The sequence below is a fragment of the Passer domesticus genome, chromosome 8 (assembly GCF_036417665.1).
Source record: "Passer domesticus isolate bPasDom1 chromosome 8, bPasDom1.hap1, whole genome shotgun sequence".
NCBI lineage: Eukaryota > Metazoa > Chordata > Aves > Passeriformes > Passeridae > Passer > Passer domesticus.
Genome location: NC_087481.1, coordinates 7585656 through 7597500, shown reverse-complemented (window position 1 = coordinate 7597500; position 11845 = coordinate 7585656). Strand labels below are relative to the sequence as shown.

Sequence of the window (11845 nt, the reverse complement as noted above, 5' to 3'; positions counted from 1 at the left end):
ATCTGCAGATTTACTAATGTAAGACTCAATCCCCTCATCCATATCATCAATAAAAATATTGAACAGCCCTGGCCCCAGCACAGAGCCCTGAGGGACAGCACTGGTGCCTGGCTGCCAGCTGGATGCAGCAGCGCTCACCAGCACTCTCTGGGCCGGCCATGCAGCCAGTTCTGAACCCAGCACAGAGTGCTCCTCTCCCAGCCCTGGGCTGCAGCTTTTCCAGGAGTGAGCTGTGGGACACAGTGACAAAGGCCTTGCTGGAGTCCAAATAGACACATCCACAGCCTTTCCTGCATCCACCAGGAGGGGCACCTGGTCATAAAAGGAGACCAGGTTGGTCAAACTCGACCTACCCCTCCTGAACCCCTGCTGGCTGGCTCTGATACCCTGGCCATGCTGTAAGTGCTGGGTGATGACACTCAGTATAAACTGTTCCATTTCCTTACTGGGTACTGAGGTCAGGCTGACTGGCCTGTAATTACCAGAATCCTCCTTCCCACCCTTGCTGTGAATGGGCGTCACATTGGGCAGCTTCCAGTCATCTGCTGGTAAATGATGGAGAGCAGATTGACAAGCTCATCTGCCAGCTCCCTCATCACCCTGGGGTGGATCCCATCTGGTTCCATGGATTATGAACATCCAAGCAGCTCAGAAGTTCTCTGACAGCCTTCTCTTGGATAATGGGGGGACCATTCTGTTCCCTGACACCATCAACCAATTCAAGAAGATATTTGTCCTGGGGTCAAGCCGTCTTCCCACCAAAGACTGAGGCAAAGAAGGTGTTAAACACTTCTGCCTTCTTCTTATCTGCCGTTACTAAGTCTCTGCCTCATCCAGTATAGAACAGAGGTTGGTCTTACCCTTCCTTTTACCATTAATGTACTTGTAAAAACATTTTTTATTATCCTTTACAGAAGTCACAATTTTAAATTCAAAATGAGCTTTGGCCTCCCTGATTTTTTTCCTATATGCTCTAGAAGCCCTCTTAAATACTTACTGAGAGACCTGACCCTCCTTTCAAAGATGATTCAACCTCTTTTTATTCTTAAGGTCCTCCAAAACCTCCCCTCCCCCTCTAGGCTGGGTGATTGCCTCGTTGCCTCATCTTTCAGCACAGAGGGACAGTCTGTTCCTGTGCCCTCAAGATCTCTGTTTGGAAGCACATCCACTTTTTCTGAACCCCCTTGCATTTAAGGGCTGCTTCCAAAGGAACTCTTGGAATAAGCCACCTAAATAGGTCAAAGTCTGCTCTCCAAAAGTCTAGTATAAAAGTCTTATTAATGTTCCTCCTGACCTCACCAAATATCAAGAATTTTATAATCTTGTGATCACTCTTCCCCAAGTGCCCTCCAACCACCACATCTCCCACCTGCCCATCTCTATTTGCAAACAACAAGATCTAACACAGTACTTCCCCTGGTAGGCTTTCCCATCAGCTGTGACAAAAAGTTGTCCTCCACAAACTCTAAAAATTTCCTGGACTGCCTCTTTTCAGTTTTATTAAGTTCCCAGCAAATGTTTACCAAGTTGAAGTCACCTACAAGAACAAAGGCTGATGATCCAGAAACATTCTCTAGCTGCTTAAAGAATGAGTTGGTCCACCACTTCTTCCTGGCTGGGTGGACGATAACAGGCTCCCAGTAGGATGTCAGCCTTGTTGGCCTTCCCCCTAATTCTCACCCACAGGCATTCAACTCCATCCTCATTAGTTTCATTACCTGTGGTGTCCAAAGCCTCCCTAATATAAAGGGCCACCTCTCCACCTCTTCTCCCTTTTGTATCTCTCCTGAAGAGCTTGTAGCCATCCAGTGCAGTGCTCCAGCCCTGTGAATCATCCCACCACGTTTCTGTGATGGCAATTACACCACAGCTCTGCTGCTGGACCATGGCCTCCAGCTCTTCTTGTTTGTTACCCATGGTGTGTGCACTGGTATCCATGCGCCTCAGCTGGGCTGCTGATTTCACCCCTAACTCAGGCTTACCACCCTTGGGCCTACTTCCGGAGAGCCCAGCTGCATCCCTTTCCCCCTTCAGACCTAGTTTAAAGCCCTCTCAACAAGTTCTGCTAGTTCATGAGCTAAAAACTTTCTGCCCTTAACAGAGAGATGGATCCCATCTGGTTCCAGCAGGCCAAGTACAGTAAAAGTTGTCCCATAATCAAGGAATTCAAAATTCTGCAGGTAACATCAACCCTTAAGCCACTTGTTAATAATTTGAGCTCTTCTATTCCTTTCACTGTTCTTCTTAGCCACCAGCGGGACTGAGGAAAAAACTACCCGTGCCCCTGTCCTATCAATCATCTGACCCAGTGCCCTAAAGTCCCTTTTAATTGTCCTGACACTCCTCTTTTCAATCTCTTCACTGCCAGCCTGGAGTATCAGCAGTGGGCAATAATCAGAGGGCTAAATCAGCCCAGGCAGTCTCTCAGTGATATCCTGTACCCAGGCCCCAGGGAGGCAGCAGACCTCTCTGTGGGGTGGGTCTGGTCGATATATGGGGCTCACTGTTCCCCTCAGAAGGGAGTCACCCACCATGATTACCCTTTTTTTCCTTTTGGATGTTACAGGTGGCAATACCTCTCACAGATGAATCATAATTGGGAGACTCACTGGACAGATAATTTTCTTCTAAATCATGTGGCTGACTCCAGATCCAGGGGCTCATACCTGTTCCGAAGTGTCACCTGGCTGGGGAGTAGGGGTCAGGAGGAATTTTTATTATTACCTCCTTGAGTGGATATCTACTCCCACTCCCCTTCATCTATCAGGTGTCCTTCTGTTGTCTGAGAGTAAGAGGTATAAAAGACTGTGGGAACCAAGGAGAGCATTGCTTCACTGCCAGATCTCATGGAACCAAGGATCCACCGTGACATTGCAGGGCCTTGGAGGACCACGGCACCATTGTGACACTGTGGGGCCCAAGGAGCCAAGGGACTCTGTGAAACCAAGGGGTTCCCTGGAACCAAAAGGATATTGTGACACTCATTTAATCATGGAGACCAGTGAGACACTCTGGGGCCTTATGGAAGCATGGTGACACCAAGCTGGCTGGGAGTGCTGATCACCTGGAGGGCAGGAGGGCTCTGCACAGGGCCCTGGACAGGCTGGATCCAGGGGCCAAATGCAACAAGGTGAGATTTAACAAGTCCAAGTGCCGGGTCCTGCACTTTGGCCACAACAACCCCTGCAGCACTACAGGCTGGGGACAGAGTGGCTGGAGAGCAGCCAGGCAGAAAGGGACCTGCAGGGACAGATGGACAGCAGGCTGGACATGAGGCAGCAGTGTGCCCAGGTGGGCAAGAAGGCCAATGGCTCCTGGCCTGGATCAGGAATGGTGTGGCCAGCAGGAGCAGGGCAGTGATTCTTCCCCTGTGCTCAGCACTGGTTGGGCAGTTGTGGGCCCCCCAATTTAGGAAGGACATGGAGGGGCTGGAGTGTGTCCAGAGAAGGGCAACAAGGCTGGGGAGGGGTCTTGAACACATGTCCTGTGAGAAGGGGCTGAGGGATCTGCTGGGATATTTTATCCAGGAGTGAGGAGGCTCAGGGAAGACAAGGCAGTGTCAGGGCACAGGTTGGACTTGATGATGTCCAAGGTGTTTTCCAGCCCTGCTGATTCTGGGATTCTCTGAAACCACCCTTAGAGCAGTTGCAGGATGAGCCCTGGGCCTCCTCTTCAGAAGCTCCAGCAGCCCAGGTGCCTCACCTTCTCCTGGCAGCCCCAAAGCCCATCCTGTCAGTCCTGCAGAGCCTCTGCAGCTCCTCCTCATTGCCCAGAACAGGGAGCCCCACAGGCAGACACAGCAGCCCAGATGTGCCCCCCTGGCCTGGGGTGCCTCTGGCAAGGGAGCAGCACCAGGCACTGCAGGAGCCTGCAGACAATTCCTGCAGCACTTGGAGGATGATCCTGCTCCCCAAGGGACATTCCCATGGTGCCAAGTCAGGAACTGCAATGGGGAGTGGGGCCAGAGAGGAAAGGGCAAACAGGGATGGGCTGTTTGCAGGGCAGGGAACAGGGCGTGGCAAGAGGAAGAATTTGGTACAAAAACAAAGGGGAAAAAAAACCAACGGTGAAGCCAAGGAAATGCTGAGGGCAGTTTGGGAGTGGCTGTCAGACAGCCCTGGCTCTGAGTAATAGCATCTGCAGTGGAAGAGGAATCTCCCAGCTAATGGGAACAAACTTTCTGGCTGACTGCAGAGGCCACGACAAAGCTGAGTGGTTTCCCTGGTGTCCCCCAGCCCTTGCTGGCCCCAGGGGCTGATGGCATTTGTGCTCCCTCAGGTTCATGTCCCCACAGCAACAGCATGGGGCTGCTCCTGCCTGCTCTGTGCAATGCAAACAGGGGCTCCTGAGCCAGTGCTGCCGTGGCTGTGCCTGCAAGGATGCGGCACCTGTGTGAGCTGGGGGAGAGGCCAGGGCTGCAGAGGGGGGATGTTGTTGGCAGCTCCATGAGGACGCTCTGGGACGCTGCCCTGGGCTGTGCAGCGCACTGGGGATGGATCAGCCCCTGCTCTGCTGCTCCTTCCCGTCTCCCCCAGGGCCCTTGCAGAGCTCCAGCCATGCTGTTTGCCCCCAGCCTGCCCACGGCCAGCCTGGGGCTGCTCAGCCTGGGGCTTTTCTGTGCTGAGCATTGGCCTGGCCGTGTTCTTGAGAGAGCCTGGGCAAGGAGCCTGGAGCCCCCAGGGCCTGGCCTGAGGCGTCAGCGCTGCCCCAGCAGTGCCCATGGCCTGTCCCTGCTGCAGCCCCGGCACTGCCACCCCCAGGACTGTGCCCGGCCCCGAGAGCACTCAGGCCCTGCAGCAACACCAGGGCCACCAGGGCAGCGGGGCAGGGCCACGGCAGCAGCACTGGCAACACCAAGTGCTGCTGCTGATGCTGGGCACAGCTGCTGGGCCAGCACTGATCTGCCCCAGCTCTGCACACAGACATTGCTGCTGCAGCTCCAGAGAAGGCAACAAAAGAGGGATCTCTGCAGAAATCTCTGCTGGGAGATCCTTTAGTTCCTTTAAAGCCACTGAGAGCACAGCCCCTCATTGACACCGTCAGTGGCCACAGGGGATGTGGAGAGAAACAAAATGAGAAGTGGCACAAACAATGACATTTCTTTGTGGACAAGATTAAAAATCTAAACAAAGGGAAAAGAACTTCCAAAATGAAACCAACAGGACATATTAAAGATGATTTTATTACAAATGATTTTCAGAAATTGGCCACCAGTTTAATGTTTCTGAAACCATCCATTCATCAATCTCCTCACTGCTGCCTTGAGCTCCTGGTTCCTCAGGCTGTAGATGAGGGGATTCAGGGTTGGAGGCACCACCGAGTATAGAAGTGACAGGGCCAGATCCAGGGATGGGGAGGAGATGGAGGGCGACTTCAGGTAGGAAAATGTTACAGTGCTGAGGAACAGGGAGAGCACGGCCAGGTGAGGGAGGCAGGTGGAAAAGGCTTTGTGCCGTCCCTGCTCAGAGGGGATCCTCAGCACGGCCCTGAAAATCTGCACATAGGAGAAAACCATGAACACAAAACAGCAAAATGCTAAGAAGGTAGTGAAAACAGAAATCCCGATTTCCCTGAGGTGGGATTTGGAGCAGGAGAGCTTGAGGATCTGGGGGATTTCACAGAAGAACTGGCCCAAGGCATTGCCATGGCACAGGGGTAGGGAAAATGTATTGGTTGTGTGCATGAGAGCAGTGAGAAAGGCACTGGCCCAGGCAGCTGCTGCCATGTGGGCACAAGCTCTGCTGCCCAGGAGGGTCCCGTAGTGCAGGGGTTTGCAGATGGACACATAGCGGTCGTAGCACATGATGGTCAGGAGGAAGAATTCTGCTGAAATGAAAAAGACAAAGAGAAAGATCTGTGCAGCACATTCTGTGTAGGAGATGGTCGTGGTGTTCCAGAGGGAATTGTGCATGGCTTTGGGGACAGTGGTGCAGATGGAGCCCAGGTCACTGAGGGCCAGGTTGAGCAGGAAGAAGAACATGGGCGTGTGCAGGTGGTGGCCGCAGGCTACGGCGCTGATGATGAGGCCGTTGCCCAGGAGGGCAGCCAGGGAGATGCCCAGCAAGAGGCAGAAGTGCAGGAGCTGCAGCTGCCGCGTGTCTGCCAATGCCAGCAGGAGGAAGTGGCTGATGGAGCTGCTGTTGGACATTTGTTGTTCCTTGGCAAGGGGATCTGTAAAAAAAGTAATCATGGAATAGTTGAATTAGGAGAGGACTTTAAATATCCCAGCACAGCCTGGGGGCACTTTCCCCCCTCTGCCTGCCCAGGGCTCTGCTGCCTGGAGCTGTCCCTGCCAGCAGCTGCTTCCCTGTGCCCAGGGCTGAGCCCTGCCACTGCTGCCAGAGCCCAGCCCAGCCCTGGAGGCTCAGCTCTGCCCTGCAGACCCCTCCCAGCTCAGGCACTGCCCAGGGGCAGCTCTGGCTCTGCAGGCTCTGATGGCAACATCAGAACAACCCTGAGGATGCTGGAAAAGTGACACTGATGCTGCCTGGAAGGGGCCCTGTGCTGATTTTTTTCTCTGCCTGTTTAATTACCAACTGAGAAAAAATGTTTTTATTTTTCGCAACTGAACATAGAGATGAATATCTATGTGCAATTTCCCATCTAGGCAACCCAGAAAAAGAGATTTAAAAAGCAGGATTTTCCCTTTTATGCAGCCCATCACTTGTTCTGCTTCCTATGTAACCTCATTTGAAATGTTCTGGAGTTAAACGCCATGCTGAGAACAATTCTAAACAATGCAGCATCCTCACCACACAAGGAGAACACTTCCAACCCTTACCAGCTGTCTCCTTCCTCCCAGATCTTGTCCCCCAGTGCTGGGAGCAGCTCCCCGGGCTGGCTGAGAGCTGTCCCTGGCAGGCAGCAGAGTCCCTGCCCCAGCACAGCGCCCTGGGCTGCAGGAGCCTGCTCTGCAGGACAGCCCTGGGCACCCCTGGCTGCTCTGCACAAGAGAGAATCACAGAATGTACTCACAGGGTCCGTAGGCATTGGGATGTTCCAGCTTGAGGAGATCACTCCAGGAGCTGCAGCTGCATTGTCCTGGAGCCAGAGGTTCCTGTGCCAAGGGCTGGCAGTGATTCTGCCCCAGGCACTTCTCAGCACCTTCCCAGCCCTGACTGACTGAAGTTCTCTGTGCCTCTGGGCTGTGCCGGGGCTGGCTGCAGGCAGTGCCCCAGCCCTGCTGGGCTGGCAGAAGAGCTGCTCATCAAGAGAAATGTGCTTTTGAAGCTCTTCTTGGTTGCCAGGAGCTGCCTCTGTGCCAGGAGCCCAGCCCAGCTCAGCAGCACAGACACAGCACAAGGACTTTAATGACCCTCTGGGGCTTTGTGATCAGGCCCTGAACATCAGTCCCTGAGAGGCAGCTGAAGAAACCTCTCCAGAACTCCAAGTCAGAATCCAACTCCAAAGTTTCTTGGACTTTTAATGGGCCCCACTGAGGGACACGACCCAGAAAGTGTCCCCAGGCCCCAGGCAGAGCAGAGAACTGGAGGCACTGATGCCAGGTGGGGACAAAGAGAAGCCAAGTCTTGGTGGCCTGGGGCACAGCAGCAGGGTCTGTGCCAGCAAGGGCTGGGAGGAGACACCTTGTCCTGAGGCCCTGGGGCCTCCTGGCACAGCCCCAGCCAGGCTGGGCACTGTCAGCCCCTTGTCCTGCCCTCAGCATCCCCCCCTAGCCCACATCCCAGTGGCCTCAAGGATCTGCTGGAAGGAGTCCCTGGGGAGCCTTGCTCAGCAATGGCCCTGGGGGCTCCTGAATGCTCCCAGGGACTGCAGGTTTTTCAAAGGACTTTGGGTTTTGGTTTATCTTGACTTTCTGAGAAGTTTGTGCAATCATGGCCTCCAATTATCTGCTGTAATTAGTCCCTGGAGAGGCTTTGTCAGTAACAACACTCAGTGGGGGTCATTAATACTTCAAGGTACTTCAGTTATTTTAAGGCACTCGATGTTTCCCTTTTGATACAGACTCTGTGAGAGGTTTGTGCAATCATGGCCCCAATTATCTGCTTTAACGAGTCCCTTGAGATCTTTGTACTGACACTCAGTGGGGCTCATTAATACTTTGAGGTACTCAAGGTTTTTAAGGTACTTTGGATTTTCCTTTTCACACCGAGTCTTTGAGAAGTTTTTGTGCCATCTGGCTCCCAATTCTCTCCTCCAACGAGTCCATGAGGAGCCTGTGTTGGGATGGAACTCAGTGGGACCCATTCATGCCTTGAGACACACTTTGGGGTTTTCTTCTGACTTTGACTCCTGGACAGGTTTGTACAATCTCCTCTCAGGTCCTGAGGTTCCAGGACTCAGCTCCAAATGCACCATGGGGCTTGTTAGCATCAAGCAAGTCCTGACAAACCATGGCTCTGCCTTGATTTACCTCCACTCTAGTGCAGTTCATTAGGAGGGTTTCCTTTTTCAGTTATGGAGAAATATTTCAAAGAGCTTCTAGCAAGTATGTATTCCTATTTTAAAGGGTGTCTTTTATTGCTGTTCTTATTACACAAGAGGTGATTGCAGCATCAGTGACTGATACTGATCCAGCAGGGACTCTCCTAAGGAGCTCTGGCCTGCTCAGAGAAGCTGTGCCTTGAGGTCTGATGCAGCGTGGACAACCTTGCTCCACATTCCCCATGCCCATTTTGTCTCTCCTCACTCACCTGGGACCTGCTTTGCTCAGAGAACTGGCTGTACACAGCCAAAGAGGGTACAGTTTCTTTTATATTTTGAAGCAATCTAAAACTCCTGAGTTTCCCCATTGAAAACAGACATCCTCCTCAAGTGTGTGCCAAGCCCAAGCTGCCACCAAGGAGGTTCCCCTTCCCTAAGGCAGAACCCTGAAAGGAATATTTTAGACACACAGGAAGTTCTGCAATAAACACAAATCCAGAGTTTGTTCAGGGCAGAGTTAGACCAACTCCTGAAGGACAGACCAGCTTTGAACTCCTTGCAGCTGAAAGCTCTGAGTTGGGCGGTGTGGGAGAGACCCAAGAGTGAGGGAAGGGAAATGCAGAGCACCCAGCAAGTGCTTCTGTGCAGACAGGCTGTGGGGAAGGGCACTGCAGAGCTGCCCTGGGCCAGCTGTGAGGGTGGATCATCATCCCAGTCTGCACTGGGCCATTACAAGACACTGTTGGATGGACACTGCACCGACCCCAGTGCGCCAGCCCCTTGCTCAGGGCTGGTGTCACTGCCCAGAGCCAGAGGGGATCCCTGGCTGGGGGCTTGTGCCATGGCCACCTGCCCTGTGCCGCGCTGGCCGCTCAGGCACCAGGAACCAGCAGCAAAGGGCACTGCCAGGGCCAAAGGCCAGGTCAGCCAGACAGAAAGGGGCAGTGCTGGCACTGTTTCCATGGCAGCCCTCACTGGGGGTGACACCTGGGTCACCTGTCCTGGCAGCTGCCATGGAAAGCCCTGGCAGGGACCGAGGGCACAGACACTGGCACTGAGACACTGCTGGGCCGCGTGCTGAGCACAGGGCTGAGCACGCAGAGATGGTTTTGTTCTTGCTGAGCTGCAACAGAGCCAAGGCCTGTCCTGCCCCTCCTCCAGCCACGCTGGGCAGGGGCTGGGGCTGTGGGGAGCTTGGCAGGGGACACAGCCAGGACAGGTGACCCCAACTGACCCCAGGGATACCCCAGACCACAGGACATCATGTTCAGTGTATGAAGTGGGGGGAACAAGGAACACAGGGGGAATGTTGGAGTGAGGGTTTTTGCCTTCCCAGGTAACTCTTAGGCAAGAGGGGGCCCTGTTTCACCAGTGGGCCGGGTCAGTACCAAAGACACAGACACCAACTTAAGGAATCCTGTAATTTATATAATGCACAGCTGCAAAGAATTACAAAAGGATAAGCTTAGCAAAGCACATAATCATTAGCAAAGAATTACAAAAGAAGCTCAGCAATCCATCCAGTCATTACTAACAAAGATTGCCTGCAGTGATTAAAGAAAGGTCCATCACCAGTTACCCTCAGACTTTACCATCACCCAGATCCACACTTCAGCTGGGGAAGACAAAGACTGCAGAGCCAATCCCAGACACTGGGAATTCCTGCAGGTGCCTCCACCTTTGCAGGCAAGGAGCCTCCAAGCCTTCTGTGAAAGGACACACCTTTTACACTGTCAAACAAACAAGCTGACATCACTGCTAGTGTGGGAACATCTGGTTTCATTCTCCTGTTTGGTTTCTCCCAAAGCCTGGCCAGGACTCAAGGAGGAATCAAGGGAGTTGACTTTGATCCTTCACCCCCAAACAAGGACAGATGGGGCCTTGTCTGGTTTCTGAATACAGAAAGAGAAATCCATGTTTTATCAAGGAACCCATCCACTGATCATGTTGTTAATAATGCTTTGTTAGGGAGTGGATACAAATATAACATTTGGTTGGAAGGTTCATCTAGAGATGAACTTTGCCTCCAGGCCTGTTCAGGCCTTGATCCCAGCCTGTTCAGGTCTTGCTACTTGGATGGGCCCTGGGACCTACAATGAAGTACAACCTTCATAACCATTCTTTCAATAGCACAGTTTAGATTTAGGTATTAGGCATAAAGGCATCTCCCCTTGTGCTTCAATTAAGTGCTGTTAAATTTCATTACTCAGAGCTATTCACATTCCTTTTCAAACATGCCTAAAGAGTTGCTGTTCTTCTCTGTTATTTATCAAATGCCTCTCTTTTCTTGAGACTATCTCTTTTAAGACAAGTCTCAATACTCCACTTGCCAGCACAAAGTGTCACAACAACTCGAACATGGAATGTCAGAGTGCACACCAAGTGCTCACACTGCAGTGATGACAGACACTGCCACAAATGCATTTCACAGCAGCCTCCAGTTTGGCAGCCATGAAGCCAATCCCACCAAGAAGAATTTTCTTCTTTCTGCCACTCTTCTCCTGCTCTTTCTGTCAAGGTGATTGCTGACTGTTGGCCTTCAAACCCATCACTGACAGCAGTGCAACATTCCTGTCCCATGACAGCCCAGGCTCCTCCTTGGCCAGCAAGCAGATAATCCAAGGCCATGCGGTTCTGTGGAGTCCCCATTTGTGTTTGTTGGAGCCCATAGGATGTGCTACTGGACATTTTAACAGCATCATTTGCTACTTCTTCTAATAATCCATCCAGTCAACTCCACAGGATGGGGCAGCACACATGGGGCACAGGACGAACCAGAATCTTTTGCTTTCTGAAACCCAAGGCACTCCTTGGGAGGAAAATGTTCTCTGGGCCCCAACTCTTCCTTGTGGTTGTTGCTGAAGGACCCAAAATGGTGGCCCTGCAGCCAGGAGTGGTGTAACACTGACACTGACCAGCTCCAGCAGCCCAAGCTCTACTGACGTTGGGAGTGATGGTAAAACACAGAAATCCTCTCACACTGTGGCCTCTGTAACTAGAACAGGCTTCGGTTTCTCCTGAAGGGAAATCTTAGTGAGTCCTGTCAAACGGATCATTGTATTCCTGTGTTTTCTTGAACTGTCCCTTCACTGACAGTTACGAGTCAGAGCCCATGGACTGAGTTCTGGCCAGCCCACAGGATGGGCCCTCCAAGGGAGCCCCATTCCTCCCAACTTCAGCTGAGAACAAACCCAGCAATTAGTGACATGGAGTACTTTGGCTACTCTGATCTTGAAATTTTCAGAACTAATCATCAAATTTTGATGACTAATCCCTTGGTGAAACACTGGTGGTGTTTGTGGCAAACAAAGATTCTGGCTGATTATCAAGGTACAACCTCCAGACATGAGTAGTACTTTAGTGACACTGTTCTTCATTCTTTTCGCTCAATCTCATTTGAGTTAGGAACAATAATTCTGTTGTCCATGGAGCTGGAGCCTTTTTTATTCCAGAACAATGC

At 52.1% G+C, this 11845-nt stretch overlaps 1 protein-coding gene across 1 annotated transcript; it reads right to left on the bottom strand.

The window, feature by feature from the left end:
* Positions 1-5215: 5215 nt before the first annotated feature.
* Positions 5216-5980, bottom strand: LOC135305565 (olfactory receptor 14J1-like; the record flags this gene model as incomplete). Its single annotated transcript, XM_064429300.1, has 1 exon — positions 5216-5980. A coding segment is annotated over one exon (765 nt), but the record flags the coding sequence as incomplete, so codon positions are not given.
* Between the last annotated feature and the right edge of the window lie 5865 nt (positions 5981-11845).